The sequence below is a fragment of the Protopterus annectens genome, chromosome 9.part0 (genome assembly GCF_019279795.1).
Source record: "Protopterus annectens isolate FY-2018-M chromosome 9.part0, PAN1.0, whole genome shotgun sequence".
Classification (NCBI taxonomy): domain Eukaryota; kingdom Metazoa; phylum Chordata; order Ceratodontiformes; family Protopteridae; genus Protopterus; species Protopterus annectens.
Window position 1 is genome coordinate 203,852,423 of NC_056743.1, and position 19,959 is coordinate 203,872,381.

General features: G+C 39.3%; 1 protein-coding gene across 1 annotated transcript in view; it reads left to right on the forward strand.

Moving 5' to 3' along the window:
- The window catches only part of NUP160 (nucleoporin 160), a 1,498,284-nt gene that overhangs the window by 906,031 nt on the left and 572,294 nt on the right, over positions 1 to 19,959 (forward strand). The window contains exon 21 of the mRNA XM_044082750.1: positions 7,008 to 7,078. Coding sequence (XP_043938685.1) covers positions 7,008 to 7,078 — 71 coding nt within the window. The remainder of the gene's footprint in view (positions 1 to 7,007; positions 7,079 to 19,959) is intronic.

Below are 19,959 nucleotides of genomic sequence, written 5' to 3' on the forward strand. Positions count from 1 at the left end.
CGGTCACCTACTCAATGTCAAGCTTCACTCTCTTCATCTAACAGCCTGGCATATTCTGTTTTGAAACACAGCAGGTCTCAACTTCCTCAACAAGTTTTAAATGTGATTATGGAAGCCAGAAGACCTAGTACAAGGAAAGTGTACGCAGAAAAATGGAAGAGATTTTTATTTTGGAGTGCAGCAAAGAATTTGGAGATTTCTGAGCCTAATTTGAGTGTGGCTCTTCAATATCTTACTGAGTTATTGGACAAAGGTTTGTCCTTCTCTTCCATTAAGATTCATGCTGCAGCAATTTCAGCTCACTATGATTGTGACCCTCCATTGTTTTCGCATCCTTTGTTCAAGCAGTTTCTTAGAGGGGCAAAGAATATAAGACCCCCACGTAGAGCTCCTACTCCTGCTTGGGATCTCAATTTTGTGTTGGAAAAACTTACTCTACAACCTTTTTTAGCCTGCGGCTACTGCTGAATTGAAATACTTGTCATGGAAGACTGCTTTTTTGTTGGCTATTACTTCTGCAAGAAGGGTTTCTGAGTTGCAGGCCCTTATGGCAGTAGAGCCCTTTTTGATTTTCCATAAGGATAGGGTATCATTACGTACTAATCCTTCCTTTATGCCTAAGGTGGTTTCTAGTGTGGCTTTAAACCAAACTATTCATTTGCCTACCTTCTATGCAGATCCCCAAAATAAGGGAGAAAAGATTTTGCACACTTTGGATGTACATAGGCAGTTACGTTATTATTTAAGCAGGACTAAGGATTTCAGGCAGTCTCAGCAGTTATTTGTTTCTTTTGCTTTGGGTTCTCAGGGCAAGCCTGTGTCTAAGCAAACTATTTCTAAGTGGATTGGGTTTTGCATTTCATTTTGTTATTCCCATCATGGCAAGGAGATTCCAGCTGGGATTAGGCCTCATTCCACTAGGGCTACTGCCACTTCTACAGCATTTCTAAGGGGGGTGGCAACTAAGGATATTTTGGAGGCAGCTACTTGGAGTTCAGTACATACTTTCTCTAAGCATTACCACCTTCCTCTCTACTCTAAATCTAGGGCTGGTTTTGCCACAGCTATTTTGCAAGGCATGTTGACAGCTCCTGCTTCCTTATGATTTGCCAGCCTCCCTTACCTCTGCTTTGGGATTCTACCCAATGGTTAGGACTGCAGCAATGTGGAATGAAGAACATAGTACAGTTTTGTACCTACCATAAATGTAGATGTTCGAGGATCCACATTGCTGCAGTCCAATCCCTCCCTCCTTCCCCTCTGTGTTTAGGGGTGGTGGTGTGGGTTAGGCTATATTCTTGTAAATTTGTATATATTATATATATGTTTGGTGCAGGGCTTTTTGGTGTTTTTGGTTTAGGCCTTGTCTTTTTAGGGTCTTCTGACATCTGGGGCAAGAAAAGACTGAGGATATGACGTCGGTCATGCGCATTAGTACCCTGACGTCCTGACATCAGTCTAATGCGCCTTGACCGACGTCAGCCATATACTTTGGTATTCGGGCCGACTGGACAGCGGACTACCCAATGGTTAGGACTGCAGCAATGTGGATCCTCGAACATCTACATTTATGGTAGGTACAAAACTGTACTTTTCCTCTCTCTTGATACATCTTGAAGATCCCTCCAGTGAGGGATATCGTACATCTTTGACACGCTTAGTCAACAAAAAGTAGGAAAGTAAAACAACCAACGAAAATACAAAAAGCTGTGAAGAAAGGAATGGACGCTCGAATAGCTGAATAATTTATTGTAAAGCGCTTTTCGTTTGCCTCCTTTGGCAAACTTCTTCAGACAAAACTAGTGTTAAAAAACAGGCTCTAATATAACAGTTGCCATGATCAAGTAATCACAATTAAGAGGTGAATACATTTTAAAGCTATACAGTCACATAAAAGCTAAACATCTTGAATTAAGTCCAAATTTTTAGGAAATTTAAGTATAAAGACGAATATAAAAATATAAAAACAAACATATTAACTAGTAACCAACAAATACTCAGTATAATAATGGATACTGTACAAAAATGACAAAATTGTACATGCTAACTTGTAAAAATTAATGCTTGGTTGAATCACACTAAATAATCATCTTTTAAAACTTAATAATTTTAAAATACTAGAAATTGAACAGTGTTTCTCTGCTCAGCAAAATGGATTCTATGCTTGGCAGATTGGATGCTATTGAGAGGCAACAACAGAGGTTGTGCACGTTACCATCTCTAGTAACCAACAATCCATTTCTACCTCTACCTTCGGGTGAACATGATGTTGTCAACAATTCATCAACCAATCACATTGCTGTTTCAAGTTCGAATTCTTCAGACGACAACGAAGGGCGGAGGAGAAATCCAGCCTTAGACTATCCGACTTCGACAGTTACGGTTGCTCCACCGGTAAATGTCGATTCCATTTCTTCAGGTTCCCGTTGTACTGGAGTTCCGACGTTGACGGATATAGAAACTCTGCATGTGGCCGCAATAAACACTGTGGCCACAGCTCCTGGTACAAAGTTACCTAATCAACAGGACCTCCGAGCAGAAACAAGGGTGAGCAATAACTCTTTATTTTATCCTGACATTTCATCTTGGGTCTCCGAGAATTTTGTTTTTAACACTGCCATTAACCAAGAACAACTGCATGGTAATGACAGTATGAATGAAACTGCCAACATTGTTTCCAACCAGAAATTACTAGACAGTTTGTTGGTTAAAATCAAAAAAACTAAATTAGAAATCTCGTATTTCCAGGAGTGTCTGTCACGCAGAATAGTTCCGAAAGGACTCGGGCATCATCAATATCCAACGGGTATCATCAATATCCAACGGGTCTATCAGCTAACGCAATATTCCATAAGGACCACTTAGCCATGTTCGATCGACATGGCTTTGAGCTCTTAGAACTTATGATTAAACATTATACTATATCTGTTGAGACATTGAATCAGGAAGCAGATGTTCTGGACAATGAGTTTAATAGACACAAATACGAATACGGAAGACTTTTTACTAGTATCGATGATTATTTAATTAAACTTAAGAACAACAAAATTAAAAAACTCGGTAGGGACAGTAAAGCCTACAGGGAAGGTCTCGCTTACCCTATTCCATCTTCAGCTCAGGTATGGCGTCCCTCGAATAGGGCAAACGAACATGGTAACAACATTACATTTCCTATGCTTAATTCTAATGATTGCCTTGTGACCAATAGTTATCATGACACCAATTTGGTAAATGATGTAACGAATGGTCAAGACCCTTTACCAGATGAAATTAGGCGGAGTGAAAGGATTCAGAATATTAATAATATTAAGACCATGCAACACAATGTTAATTCTCACAACCCTAATTTTTTAGGGGCACAACCCAAACAACAACAACGTCAGCAGAAGAATCGTTCCAACAGAAAGGGGAACAACTCCAAGAATTAAATACGAGTTTAGGAAGTGAACTGTTTCAATTTGATTTGTCATTTAACTGCGAACCTGTATTGGATGCTATTGTTTTTGACACTGATTCCGATTTGAATGATAGTGATTTAGCACAGCTAGGTTCAGGGTCTGAAAATGTTACCTTGCCTGAACATTTAAATCAACAGTTTCCAGTCATTACAACTAATATGAATGGAGACTTTAAAGTTTATAACTTTTCCTCTGTAGAAATTTCACCAGTCATGGTAGAATTATTTTCTAAGGGGTACACTTGCGTACCTGTGCAGAATGTAGATTTTGTCAAAACCGTTATTGACGTTAAGATGTTCACGAGGAAACTCAACTTTTGTTTAATGATGGGAGGTGAGTCACTCTTGGATACCAATACATCTTTTAGAATTCCGAGCACATTTAATCCACCCTTGCACCCTCTTATTCAGATGTTTGAACAAATGTGTGAACTAGACATTAGACAGAAGTTTGCTCAAAGCTCTGTGAAAAGGAATGGGAATGTCCAGAGTAATGTTGAACAAGAATGCCTAGAATATATAAGATCTAGTAATATATGCATTTGTAAACCAGATAAAGGAGGGGGTCTTGTGATTTTTGACAATACAGACTACTTTGAACGCATGACATGTTTATTGAACATTTCTTCTTATTCTTTAAGTTCTAGATCAGAAATAAACAAAGCTTATAACATAATAAAGAACTGCATAGAAGAAATGTATATAGAAGGGCGTCTTGATCAACAGCTATACAATTACGTAACTACAATGTATCCTAGGTATCCATATTTATTTGGTATACCGAAAATACATAAGGACATTTTAACCCCCCTATGCGTCCTGTAGTTGACGGGCGCGGGTCACCCACATATGCCTGCGCCAAAGTAGTAGACGCGATTCTACAGAAGTACGTAATTCAAGAAAATCAGATTTGCAAGAACTCGTGGTCCTTCTTAGAGAAAATCAATGCTTTAGATTTCAATGCCAAGTACAGTTTCCTTACAGTTGATGTGAAGGATTTGTATTCAAGCATTCCACATACTATAGCCATTGATTGGGTTGGTGAAATGTTGAAGAGGAAAGGAGCTAGTAATAGGGATATTGAATTATCTAATGAATTAATGGAATTGATTCTCAGTAAGAATTATTTTATGTTTGGCGAAAATTTTTATTTGGAGACAGTGGGTGTAGCTATGGGTTCCCCATGTGGGGCCAGTATAGCTAATTTAGTAATGGCCCATTGGGAACATACATATGTATTTAACAACCAACTAGCCCAAGAAGGTATTGTTTATTACACCCGTTATCTAGATGATATTTTTAATTTATTAAATGGAGACGAGTTTTTTGGAAGTAGATTAGTCAAGTACTTCAATAACACTACTGAATTCTTGGATTTCACTTTTACTTTCAGTTATGAAAATATCGCTTATTTGGACATTTATTTATCCAAAGATTTGAACTTGTCCTGTTATGTTGCTAAAGTACATAGGAAAACTACGTTTTCCAATTCTTTATTACATTACACTAGTCACCCTTTCTTTCAGAAAAAAGCTGCTGTTAAGGGACAACTTGTCAGGGCAGCCAGAATAGTGAGCCATGAAGTTGACTTTATCAATGAATGTGAGCTACTTAAGAGCATGTTCTTGTTTCGTGGCTACCCTGAGACTATGCTGGATGAGCTTATCAGTGAAGTTACAAACAAACGTAGTAATAATTTTTATTGACCACTACTACAAGTTAAGGGTTTACATCACCAGGTCACTGACATTAGTGCCGATATTGAGTCAACTTGCCATCACTTTTCTAGGTGTGACACTACCCAAAACCCTAGATTCATTACTACCTTTAATACTGACAGTAACATCTGTTGGAATATTATTAAGAAAAACTGGGATTTGTTTAAAATCGACGCTAATGTTTTTGTGAAGTTGGGCCATTCGCCACAAGTTACATACAGGAAAGCAAGAAACTTAAAATCAATGTTTGAATATCAACAGCCTTTACGGTCAAAGACAACAGGTATGTATAAATGCCAGGCCTGCAACTATTGTAAATTTGTTATCGAATCCAATAAGTTTAGAGTGTACAACAGACTGTTTTATATAAAGTGCAGAGCTAATTGTAATTCTACCATGATAGTTTATTTAGCCTTATGCCAGAACTGTCCAGCTTTTTATGTGGGCAAAATGGAGCGTAGACTCCGTGACCGCATGTACGAACACATTTATGCGGTCAAAAAGGTGAAGTTAGACAATGCTTTAGCTAAGAATATATCTTCGTTTCCTGACCACTCTTTTAAGTTTATAGTCATAGACCAGATTTGTCACGAAGTTAGGGGTGGCCCAATTCAAGTCAGGTTGGAGGAACATGAGTTAATGTGGCAGATTAGGTTAAATGCTTATCACTATCCAGGGTTGAACGAACACTGTTCAGTTTCTAGTATTTTAAAATTATTAAGTTTTAAAAGATGATTATTTAGTGTGATTCAACCAAGCATTATTTTTTACAAGTTAGCATGTACAATTTTGTCATTTTTGTACAGTATCCATTATTATACTGAGTATTTGTTGGTTACTAGTTTATCTGTTTGTTTTTATATTTTTATATTCGTCTTTATACTTGTTTCTTAAAAATTTGGATTTAATTCAAGACGTTTAGCTTTTATGTGACTGTATAGCTTAAAAAATGTATTCACCTCTTAATTATGATTAATTGATCATGGCAATTGTTATATAAGAGCCTGTTTTTTTAACACTAGTTTTGTCTGAAGAAGTTTGCCAAAGGAGGCAAACGAAAAGCGCTTGACAATAAATTATTCAGCTATTCGAGTGTCCGTTCCTTTCTTCACAGCTTTTTGTATTTTCGACGCTTAGTCAACAAGCTATGGTCTTTTGACCAGTCATCCTGCTCATTAACAAATACATATTCTTTCTCATAGAAAGGATGTCAGCCAGATCCTTTTAGTTGGCTATCTGAGCCAGTCTTCATCATAGGTCATCCAGAAAGCCCATAAATAGATATGTATACCTCCAACACCCAGTTTTTTTTTCCCTTGTGCTTCTCGAAGTACTCCTGCAAGACTATATAAATCCACTTAATTCACTTAAGTATCCTATTTTAATATTTTTGTAATTGTAAATGGTCAGGGGTGTATTGTGGAGCTTGAGGGCAAGTTTAATGCCACATTAAAGAAAAAGTACACAGTAAGCATTACTTAAATGCATGTGACATGCAGGTATGGACATACATTATACATCTTTATTAACAGAATCTTTTGAGAGCGAGACCACCCACCAACCATCTGTATGACGGCTGCCATCCCACAGCCTCCAGAAATTACTGGATTCAGAATTAGTAATTGGTCAACTGATTTAAAGAAAAATGCCACTGAAGAAAAAATATACATAGGCCATCGTTTATTGAGAATGTATTTATGTTGAATTTCAGCAGTCTCTTTTGGTTTTTGATTTGATGTCATTGCTGTGTATTTGTTTTATATTTCATAATTGTGGATCTTTTATAGCGTTTTAACACTAGTATATTTTCTTTCTTTTTTTTTTTTACGCAGAGAATCCAACCTACAGCACTTATCAGTTCTAGAACTTTCAGACTCTTCTGCCTTCATTCCTCAGAAAACAAGTAAGATTCAAGATTTGCAGTATGCACAGTTTTTTTTGCTTTGATAAATCTTTAGTTTCATAGCAGAATCTGTGTGCTATTCAAAATAGAAAGGAGAGTGGTAAACACAGGCAAAGCTAACTAACAACAAAAACCTGTGAACTGGTAGTGACCACAACCCAGACAGCTCAAAAATGCACCAAAAGCTCAAAAAGTCAGTCTAACTGCAGTTATATTATACTTCAGATGGGTTTTATTGGTTTATCATTTTCGTCTGTTACCACAAAGATTTCATCAAAACTAGTAAATGACAGGAACAACACACTTACTTATAAACTGAGTAATACCAAAAGTGAAAACCAAAATCAAAAAGAAAGTAGAAACGAACCAAGCAGAGACCAAAAATTGCACGGACTGTTTATTGTAGTAAGCGCTTTCGGTCGAGGTAATCCCCCAACCTTCATCAGACATGCACAAAATGACAACCAAGATGCCTTCTTTAAATATATGCCTTAATTAGACTATACATTCTTGTTAATTGAATAATTGGTTGATTATGCTTAAACCATCAAACTATGTATATACTGTGTAAGATGAATACATACAAGAAGGCTACAGTTTTTCCCCAACACAAACAACATTATGAATATAAATGTTATACATATAAATAAATATTTGTATGAAATACATATAAAATATGATTTGGCTATAGATTATTATAAAAATGTTGATTCGCAATAAAATCAAATCACATGATATTTAGTTTAAAATATTGAATTGGTTGAAAATGATGGTTATTTATCAACCCTAAACATTAATATTGTGTTACTACAACATTAATATTCATTTGTAATAAGATTTGAGCGCAATTTAACAGTTATCAACATATTGTCAATGAAACATAATAAAACATAATAAAACAATAAATTGCAGCATGTCTCATCATAAACAATGCAACAAATTAAGACAAAATAAAACAAAACAAAACAAACCAAACAAAACAAAACAAAATTGCAATTTATTGTTTTATTATGTTTCATTGACAATATGTTGATAACTGTTAAATTGCGCTCAAATCTTATTACAAATGAATATTAATGTTGTAGTAACACAATATTAATGTTTAGGGTTGATAAATAACCATCATTTTCAACCAATTCAATATTTTAAACTAAATATCATGTGATTTGATTTTATTGCGAATCAACATTTTTATAATAATCTATAGCCAAATCATATTTTATATGTATTTCATACAAATATTTATTTATATGTATAACATTTATATTCATAATGTTGTTTGTGTTGGGGAAAAACTGTAGCCTTCTTGTATGTATTCATCTTACACAGTATATACATAGTTTGATGGTTTAAGCATAATCAACCAATTATTCAATTAACAAGAATGTATAGTCTAATTAAGGCATATATTTAAAGAAGGCATCTTGGTTGTCATTTTGTGTATGTCTGATGAAGGTTGGGGGATTACCTCGACCGAAAGCGCTTACTACAATAAACAGTCCGTACACTTACTTATAACTTAATCAGGATCCTATGAGCTACTTCCCTAAATACATACATCACTTCCTGTGGTTGTTTGTAGTCACTACCAGATGACAGTTTTTTTTTTGTTTTGTTTTGTTTTTCACAATTCAAAATGTATCAGCAACATGCAAACTTTATGCGTATTTGGGGGTGGGGGGTAGACATAAACATTAGATTAAGAGAGATTAGATTAAGGGTAATTGGAACCCGGACTGGTTAAAGCTGTCGTAGTTAAAAGGGACTCAGACAGATGTCCTTTATCACTGTTGCAGTATTCCTTACAAATGGTATATCCTGCCGAGGATAGCTGTACATCCATCCACCATAACAAAGCCTTTGTTCCTTCAAAGTGTCATATGTCAGATGTATATCCTACGTCTGAGGCATATGGTACATAAGTGACAAATGCCAAATCCTCAGAACTACTTTGCAGCCAGTCCAAATGCTGTTTTTGAATTCGGTCCGAAAGGTGCTTGCCTTGTATCCACTCCTGAGCCCAGAGGAGATAAGTACCCTGTTGGGGACTCCACCTTTTTTTCTGTTTGCTTGGGTATTTTACGTGTCATCCAGAAAGTGGAAATGTGAGTGTGGGAGACAGATTAACCACAACAGACATGCAAAGTGCCTTTTCTGCTTTGTTGTGGACCATGATCACATGTAGTGTTGTATTTGCCAGGCTTATGTTCCTAAGATCCTGCACAGCCATTTGTTGTCTCTGTCTGTGTATTTGGAAAACTAGCGTTTTAAGTTATTTGCTCAGGAAAATATGGCTTCTGATTCCACCAGTCTGGATGTTCATCCACTTTGGAAAAAGAAGTCTAGAAAGATGTGCTTGGAGATTACTTCTGTCCAGCTTGTATTGGACATTTCCATAAGGTCTGATGACCAGTTCAGATAGATGCTTCCTCTGTCAATACCCCATTTGGGGCTGACATGGTGCATTTTATTCACATACACTTTGCACTAAGGCAGAGCCAGCATCTGTTGCAGATGAGAAGAGGAAACTGCGGCTTGTTATTTCTGAAGGTCTTAGGGGAATTCATCGTTTACTTGTTATAAAGAAGTCAATGGTTCCCTTATTGACATTAGACAGAGCTGAGAATTCCTAAGCTTGTTAAGACCGCGGTTCCTGTCAAGAAAAAACAAAAGACAAATCATCTGGTCCCTGTGGGTAAAGACCCACAAATGGAGTGGAAAAACTTAACTCAGGGTCTTTTTAGAACTCTTCTGACCTTAAACCCGCCACAAGGTCTGTCAGTACCGTCCCCTGTTGGTTTCCCTTTTTCTACTCCCTCTAAGAGAGCTAGTGTTTCTGATTCTTATAATGAAGATCATCTGGATTCTAGGGAATAATCCCTGTCTTATTCCTCTGATTAATTTCCCTTTTGCTCTGAGGTCTGATGACAATGCTGTCTTTCCCCTGATTCCCATGTGGAGGAGCTTTCTTTTTTGGGCACCATTGTTTAAAATGATAGAATATTTTTAGTGGGAGGAGTTCACAATTAATAAAAATACCATTTGTTAACCAGGTAGGCTCAATGGAAGAACAGTCTATTTTCAGGAAATGCCTAATGTATGGAAGAGGTATGATCTCTTAAAAATAAAATCTCCTGGGGCCTATTGCAGTATCTTCCCTTTTGGAAGCCCTTTTTGACATTTTTAATTCTGCTTCACAGGCTGGGTCTCAACCCCCTGCTCCTAAAACCACAGACTTGGTTATATAAGGTTACTGAGGCTCAGAAATTCTTGTACAAGAATTCTTCATCTAACCCTTTAGTGATTTCTCTCTCTGCTGACAAACCTTCTAAGCCAATTCCCTCCTCTAAGATTTTTATCTTCTCATAAAGATAGTAGAGCTATGAACAGGTACAGTAAGAAGGTGGACATGTCAGCCACCTTAGCCTTTTGGGTCATTAATTACCAGATAACTTTGCCAGATATGTCATGCCTCTTCTGTCTGTTCTAGGGGGTGTTCTGGCAGACATGTCTGACTCTGAATCCAAGACCTCTGCCAGTTGCCTTGCTAGGTGGCTGCTCATTCCATCAAATGCAGCTATGATACTGTTGATGATGCTTCTCTGCAGCTGCGTCAGGGTCAGTTATCAGGTGGTATTCTGGCGTAGGTTGCAATCTTTCCTAGTGGATATCAAGGCTGAATTGACATTGTCTTAGATACCCAAAATCTGTTTGGATCTGCTGCTGTTGCAGAGCTCTTTTAAGATTAGCAGGATAAAGAGAAGGTCATGGCAAGACCTCAAACAAGTCTTTCTTTCACCTATCCCTAAATTTCAGAGGAACCACCCTTATAAGACACCATTTGAGTGTAAGCATCATAAGCAACTCTCAAAGGGCAAGACACATCTTCTGACAAACCATTTCAGGATTTGAGAGGACAGAAGCCTTCTTTCCCAGACAAATTGGCTTGTATTTGACAATCGTCTTTGTCTATCCCTTGTCCAGATTCCAGTTTCTCAATGGTTAACTCTTTTCCAGTTTGGCAACACATCACCAATTTATTTCGGTCATTCACAATGATTATTTCCCAGTTTGGAAATCTCTCCCTCCTTTTTCTGGGCTTCCTCAACCCCCCTCCTTGTTGGCTATCTCATTTTCCTCCTCCTCTTCAGAAGCTGTTGGCTCGAGACTATTCAGTCTGTGCTTCTGCACCAGAGGAGCATGGGGGTTCTACTCCAGGATGATTTTGTTACCCAGAAAGGGAGGCTTCTTATAGATTCACTTATTCTAGATCTCTCCTTTCTCGGCACTTTTTTTTTAAAGTTCCCTCTTTCTAGTCTCTTTGCTCATGCTCTTGCTGCTTCCTCATGCCTACCTAGTGTCTTTCGACTTGAAGGATGCCTGTCTCTGCATTACTACTAATCCTCACTTCAGGAAGTATTTATGGTTCTCTGTTTTTCTCACATTATCAGTTCCCCGTTTTGCCTTTTGATCTTTCTACAACAATGAGGGTTTTTACAAAATGACTAGCTCCGGTCTTAGCCTTTTGCAGACTCCATTGTAATCAGATTTTTCCTTGCTTGGACAACCTTCTTATTAAGCCCCCTCTCAGCAGCAGCTTCTTTAGGACTTGGAATTTATCGAGCTGCTTTTTCGCAGTGTGGTCTTCACTCTCAGTCTCAAGAAGTCCATTCTGACCCCTTCTCAGGACCAAGTCATCCTGGGATGCAGGAGTCCTGCCTTCTCAATGATGGCTTTTATTCTTCCTCCCAAGTTCCTCTCCTTGACAGCATTCTTTCAGTCCCTTCTTCCTTTACAAGTGTTGTCAGCAAGAGAGTTTCTACAAGCCGTGGAGTTCATGTCTTCCACTATTGCAGTCGGTCCTTTTGCCAGTGTGTGTATGTGGAAGTTTCAGTGGTATCTCAAGAAAGTTTGACTACAGCAATTTCACCCTTTGGTCTTTCCCATTCCTCTCTTGCCTTGTATCAAGAGGGAGTTTGTATGATGGATTCACCAGATTTTTCTAAATCGAAGCCTACCTTTTCAGGTTCTTTCACCCACTCAGAAGCTGTTTACAAATGCTTTGGACCTGGATTGGGGGGGATTATTCCAACATCATTAGAGTCCAAGGGGTCTCATTTCCTCAGCAGGTAGAAGACCTCATCAACATCAAAGAAATGAGAGCTCTTATCCTAGCACTTCAGATTCTGCATTCTCATTGGATTCCAAGTCCCATCATAATTTTCAGACAATACCACTGTTTTGTCACTGCCATCTTTGCAGACTAGCCCCCCCCATAATACAGGATTTTGCCATCTGCCATTACTTGATGCTTTAAGCAGGTTACATTCACTCAGAGCACAATCTGGTGGTAGACCGTCGCAGCAGGTCTAGTAGAGATATGTGCCATTAGATGCTTCACAGGGAAGTTTTCCTGGACATTGTCTAGATGTGGGGTACTCATCAAGTAGATTTCTTTGCCTCCCCTCTTACTCTGAATGGACAACTTCCCAAGGCCTTATCCAGAGTACTTAGTCCAATGGCTTTGTAACATGGATGCCTTATCTCTTTTCTTGAAAATAGATGTTTTTGTATGCTTATTTTCCTCTTCCTCTGTTGCCAAGGGTCCTACATAAGTTTGTGGACAGGCACAGCATCTTGTTGGTAATTCCCTTTTGGACAATACAGCATTGGTTTCCCCTTTGTTTTCACCAGGCCAGGGGCAGTCATAACGTTACCTCACAGGATGGATCTCCTTAGCCAGAATAAAGTCTGTCTAATTCACCCACATCTTCCCATCCTACATTTGACACTCTGGGTGATAGAGTTTTGATTCTTTTTCAGTATGAGTTTTCTGTGGATGTGCTTCGGGTTTTGCAGGAAGCCAGAAAACCCAGGGCTGGAAAGTCTTGTGTTTTGAAATGGAGGACATTTTCTGTTTGGTCTCACAACAATGAACAGGACCCTCTTTTAATGGGTATTCCTATTTCTGTTTCTTATTTGTAAGCTACTCAATTTTGTTCTGGCATACACTTCTGTTAAAGCTCATTTGTCAGACATTTCTACTCGTCTGCCTTTGGCTCCACCACTTTCCTCTAGATTTGCGGTTAAACAATTCATGAAGGTATCCTTCGTATTAGGCCTTCAAGAAAGCCAATACCTCCCTCTTGGGACTTTTAACATTATTTTTGGAAAGTTAACTCCACCATCTCTTGAACCAGCAGTTTCTTCTAATTTGTAATTTTGTACCTAAAATACTGCCTTGTGACGCTTCTGCCAAATGGGTCTCTAGATTTCAAGCCCGTCTGGCAGTTCTTAGTTCTTTGATTTCCCCAGAAACAATAACCAATAAATGTACTTGTGAGAGAAGGAGTTCTTCAAATGATACTATCTGCAGTACTTGTTTAGTTTGTGAGAAATTTTTCTGCTGTGAGCACTGTAAAATATTCAGTAAGAGCACAGCATAAAAGACCAAAGAATTTCGGGGCCATTTCAGATCATAGATGCCTGAATATTTTAGCCAAGGACAACCACTGTTTTGTTTGTGTGGAGTTTAACACCACATTCCCAATCAAAAACAACTCCCCAAAAGTGGCCCAGATTCGTGGAATGGAAGGACACGTTCCGTGACTGCAATCCACAAGATCAGAGTTAAAATTGTAATCTTGGCATTGATGGGATCAGAGTAAGGATTTGGGAGAATGTTGAATGATGCCGATGTAGAAATTTTTATTCATCTGATTTAATTTGCCTTTACTGAGAAAGTCTGACTGGGCACTGAACACCTTTTCAGCCGAACCCCTGGGAGAAAAGCTCCATTGTTCCAATAGTACACAAAACTATCATAAAAACAAAATCATAAAACAAGTACATAAATATGGTACTTGTAATTTGTATACTTATGTCACTTTTATGCTGCTGTAAATTATAAATGTTTTTGACTTTGCATTGTCATTGACTTGGGATTTTTGTGACTTGGAGCCTGTATGCAGTAATTGATGTTGGGCTGATTCCAGAAAGTGGAGTACTTAGTTTAATCAAGAGTTTTTTTGTTTACTTATTATGTCCATCTTACAGGCCTGCTATTCAGTGCATCTGTGTGGTCCACTCTGTGACTGCTTTTAATTTCAAGCAAGTTCCAAGTGCAGATTTATGCATCTTTAAGCAAATTTCTACTGACATATGTAGCAACTTTGTTTCAACATGTTCTTACATTTTCTTTGTGTGCAGTCCACCTTGTATAGTGAGATATTTTTTAGTTTGCCTTTCCTGTTTTGTTTGCTGCAGACCATAGATTTCGAGAACTGTTCATTTTGCATATGTTTATGGAGAAATTCTGGAAATCCAGCATTTGTTAGCATCTTCAGTTGGGAAGAATGGGTGGGTAGTAACTTGTTCTAATTGTTTATTAGTTGTATTTTCTAATTGTCTTTGTATTTGAATTTTAAGTTGGAGCAAACCTGCACCATTGAAGTAAAAAAAAGAAAGCTCTGGCTAGGATCCAGATGACTCAAGTTTGATTAGCAGCTTGGATGCTTGATGGTTCAGGCAGGAAAGGTGGCTTGCCCATCCTTGGAATGGAAAATTGGTAAGCCTAGGTTTGGCTATGCCCATGGCTCCAGTAGATGACTTAACTCAACAGGTGGGTAGTTTATCATGAGGGATGAGCATAACCACCCATGCCTATGACAGTTGCCCTGGTCAGATTCATGCAAAGGAGAATTCACTTGCCTGATATAGAAGCATAGGTGGGTGTTTTCAGCGACAAAATGTTATCCCCATAGGGTTGGAATGGTCTTGATAATGTTACCATTGTTGTGATGCTGGTAAGAGCATAACATTTTGAAGACTGCCTGGGTAATGCTCCCTCAGACAGCTGCTGCCCTTGATGATCTGATGACACTCCTCAACCCCTGGGCAACGAAGGAATCAAGTCCAGTTGGAGGAAGGCTTGATGGTCTGCAAGCACAAGGCTATAACTTAGAACATTTGTAATATGAATAGTACTACTACTTTGCATTATAAATTATTCTAATCATTGCCCTGTATGCTCTGCATTTTTTGTGGAAAAAGCTTACGGCTTGAGCTCTAAAATAAACTGAAGTAAAAGCTAATTCCTTTGCTCTAGTTTTACAGATTGAACAAAACATTCTCTTCCATAAACACATCCATAGTTATGCTGGGTTGGTGGGTGGATGCCTGAGCACAAAGCATTAGGGTGCTTGATCACCTCAGATGAGATACCAATCTGGCATGTATGCAGTAATGGCATTTGTTTAAACGGCCATGTTTGATGTTGCAATTAAGTGTACGAGGGTGACTGTGTGTGTGTATGAACTTGTTTGAAACAATAAGGACTTGGTGGGAGCCACAGTTACAAACCTTTTTTGTCCTCAACTTTGAGATAATGGAAGGCGTGCCAGTTAACCTAGCTTCAGCTCTTCCATGCTGGATTCGTAATCTTCTTGTATTTTGTCCCACTTGCCAAAATTCCAGTCTTGTGGCTCAGACACTGCAAAAGTATCTGGTCTTTTGTGAGCCTGGGCTCAAGGAAGAGCTGGTTAAGTCACTGTCTGCAACTTCTAAAGTAGACAGCCATGTGGCCCTCTATAGTTTGACTTTGTTGATGTGGATTCTTGAGCAGCAGGTTTGAGCATTTATCTAGGCAAAGTGGTGTGATGGAGGTTCTCCTTCATTAAGGTGGAGCTACAGCAGTCTGTCCTATATGTCCTTGTTAAGGAGAACGTTTTACTCAGCCAGGCTTTGCAAGACCTGGTAAATGCTCTGTTGAAGAGAAAGCATGTATTCACCATCACTGAGATCCTTTATGGCTCAATTTTAGTGGCTTTTATATTTTCTTTCTCTATGAACCAATCCCCCACCCTTGCTAAATGAAAGCATCCCTCAAGCATTGCATTGTCTTTATTTGCCCCCAGAGTAAGAGTTTAGATGTCAAAAAGGTCTGTCACAGCCCATATGTCAAAAACCTGTTGGGGGACGTCTGGGTGAGGGTTATAAAGGCAACATTTCAGTTTTTCGTGCCCTTGAGAACCATTCAAAGAGGGCCAGTGGGTTCTTGATATTGTTCTGTAAGACATTTGCATTCTCACTGACAAAGGGCTGTGATTAGAGGCCAAGTCATCTCTACTAAGCACTTGGGTTACGCCTGTATTCTGATCCAGAAATCGTTCGGATTGAGGTGCAGACTTTCAGCCTCAATTATTGCTTCCAAAGGAGGCAGTGTGTCCATCGTCACTTACCTATACCCGCGGTGGTGGTGCTGCGGTAGCGTTGTCGCCTCACAGTAAGACGCTGTCCGGTTCGATTCTCAGCTAGAGCGTCTTTGCGTGGAGACATGCATGAATGGGCGTACCTTCGTTGAAGGTTGTGCGTCACGGCTGGTAACTTGGCACGTAAAAATCAACTACCAATCATTAGCGGACCGGAGTTCTGCTGTGGCGACTCCTAACCGGGAAAAGCCGAAAGACACAACAACAACACCAACTTGTATTTATTCCACATGGTGACCTTCTAGAGTGGGGGTGGTATCATCTCTCTGGATGCTAAATGATGCTGGTGCTTATAACAGATTCCTTTGTACTTGGTCATTCGTCAGTAGGACTTGGCTGCTGTTACGCAAGTATAACACAGATGTTTTTCTAGTGCGAGCTTGATTCAGTGATGTAGAACCACACCTTCAGAAAGCATTGTATTGTATTCACACATGACTGAAAACCGGTCCTTCTTACCTGTATACCGCCATTAGCATGTGCGTAAAAGATGTGTATGTGTCTGTCTCTCTGCCTTTTGCTTGAGTCTCATTTGTTAGGCATTGTGCAAGACCATACGCACACATATGACTGGAGGCTAGGAGAAGGCATATTATGATGGTGCTTCCTCTTCAGTCTGATATGACGTGTCTGAAGGCTTGGAGGCCATTGTCTGTGTGACTGAGAAGGACAAGGGAGTCTTACACCCCTCTGAAATACTCTTCCTCCAAAGAGGCCCTGAAATTCAAAAAGCCAGTATGGATCATCTTGAGTTCCTATCTTTTGCCACCAGAAGCAGCTGAAGATTTATTTGGAAAGAGTGCAGAAGACCCACAGAGACTGTTAATGATGTTGTCTTGGCAGACTGGAAACTTTGATTCTTACCCTACAGCTCTTAAGGAGGTAAATGATGTTTACAAGCCACTTACTGAGTAGGAAGCATCTCTCATCAGATGCCCTGAATCTGACTCCCTGTGTGAGCTATTCACTCATGGGTTGATCCCTTAAATAACATTTTGCTAGCCTTCTATCAGGCAGAGTCCAAATCTTTAGGCATGTGTAGCAAGAGTGTACTTCTCCACCAGTCTGCCTCTCAAGACCCCTTACCACTCATTTTTCTTTCTAACTTCCGGTCCTTCATAATGTACGAGGTCCCTGGAAAAGCTTGCAGAGGACACAATTCATACTCTGCAGCTTCCTTGTTGCCTGCTGTAATTTTTTTTATTGTTATGATGTGGCTAGGGCCACGGCATGTGGTATTTGCTTGCAGAGGATGATGTGGCTGAGGCTGCCCATCCTCAAGGAACCGCATTTTGAATGACAATTTTAAAATACAAAATAATGTTAGTACAGGCTTGTCAAGACTTAGTGGGTGACCTCTTAATGTGAAAATGGTCATCTCATTGTGGTATTAAGAGCTTTATGATCCTGTGCACTTCCCTCTTAAACCATGATGACTACAGAAATTGAAGATGTCTCCTTGTGGTTGAGAAAGTTTGTCAGGCTGCATCTTGGCTCTCTTGTGCCTCTCAAGTATGACTCCGCAAGCCCAGTGATAGAAATCTTAACTACACTGTCGGTTGCTTGGATGGATATTTTTCCCTGAGTTTGGTCCATCTTTGAATGCTTATCACTAGGGTCCAGTGAGCACTGGTGTAGGTCATATTTAGGTCAAGTCCTAGAGGAATTTAATTCTTCTCTCAAGGAGCTTTGCTTTAGAGATCAAGGTATCTCCGCAGAACTGTTGGGAGCAGGTTCTGGTTTTGAAAAGATCCATATAGGCTGCACCACACCCTGAACAGGGCAGGAGTTTTTTTTCTCCGATCTTCTTCCACTGGGAGCAGGTGGTTTGCATAACATTCTGGACCTTGGTGAGTTTCATTAGCTCATCTCATATGTCCAGATCTGGATGGCAACTGTCACGGATTCTTTATCTCTGCTGCTGTTGGTAGCTCGGATTATGTGACAGGACATGGCTGCTTTTTTTTTCACGTCAGTGTTTTCAGTCCATTCATTTGATTTTTCCACTTCACTGTGGGATGGTTGTCACTTCCAGTTTAGAATGCCACTATATGGACTTTCTTCACTTCTTAGATGTTTTCTAGTGGATGATTGTGGTTTCAGTCCTTGTGGGAGACTGTTAGTTGAGAAGTCCTTTCTGACCAAATCTGTGAAGACTTCTTTTATAGACATGGAGCTGGATGTACTTCAGTGGTAATTCATGCTCTTGGGTAGGATCCAGGAAGTCATACCTGCTGTTTCCTCAGTGAGAATGCTCACAGGGCAAGGACCCAGACAGTATTATCCCTTATGATCTTGATGGCTGTAATGTGTGACGCCATTTGCATGTCTGGAGGTCGGGGACATTAGAATGGATTGTTCTTAAGATGCAGAGTCAACACAGTCTCATAGGTCTTCTGGTGTCACAACGTGTGTTAGGCATTGGAGTGTTGTATGGTACCCAGTAACAGCAGGTCTCCCTTTCCTCCATACAAACTCTTCACAGTTATTAATGAGAGAGACTTCATTAGTGGGTTGTTATTCTTGACTCCCACTTGATTCAGAGATTGTGGTAGCCCTTGGACAGAGGTTCCCAAATTAACCAGTTGTATGTTAGAGCAATCATCTTGATGCTAAATGTTTTTCAGACTGTGAGCTTTTGGAATAGTTTCTCATTTGATCAGACAGACTGCACTTTGCTTTATAAGGAGCCACATAATGTAATCATGCCCACTGTACTGAGAGCTGAATCTTGTTTGACAGTGGGCCCTAGTCAGATGTCACGTTCTCAGTTTGGTATCTCTGGGGAAACGAATGAGCTGTGTGCCCTCTAGCTTTCTTGGAGATGTAAAATAAAATAAATAAAATAAAATAAATAAATAAATAAATAAATGTAGATTCAGAATGTTTTTTTTTTCCTGGTCTGGGTCTTCAGAAGTGAAAGAGTCCAGAGACTGGTGCATTTGCCACTAGTGAGAAGGCAGTCCTTCCCCTATTCTGTTCATTGCGAGAGCAAAGGGAAGGGGGAATTAGAAGTAAATGCATTCTTTATTCTGTATCACATGGGTTCCTGTATTCCTTCTTCCCATTCTGTGATGATCCTGTGATTCATCTCAAAGTTAAAAGAGCAGAAGCCTGAACTAATTCGCATTACTTTAGGATAGCTAAGAAGAGTATGGTTTCAAGCCTTTGGGTCCCTAATGCCACAAACGGCTACCTCTGAGCTGTGGATAGTTTCTGTAGTTTTAACAGCTTGACCCACCTCAGGAATTGGCTCCTGCTGTAGATCATGTTTCTGCCTGCTTGAGCTTTATAGTGAATTATGTTGACATGAAACTTCTACTTCAGCATGTCTGTGCCTCTAAGTGGAATCTCTTCTTTTGTGTTCTGATAACTTGCACTGGCATGGTTGATTGTCTTGCAGTTTATCTGACCTATCTCAGGCACCTGTGTTTGAACCTCAGTTATTCCATGACCAGTGTACATTTTGCAGCTATTTTGCCCATCTTCACCTTTTGGAAGCCAAGAATCTTCCACTCCCCAGAATGCATGCTTCATTTTGACATACTTGCACTTCCATCATTTGATCCTGGTGATTAGGTGACATTAAACTTTGTTTCTTGGGAGATTCTT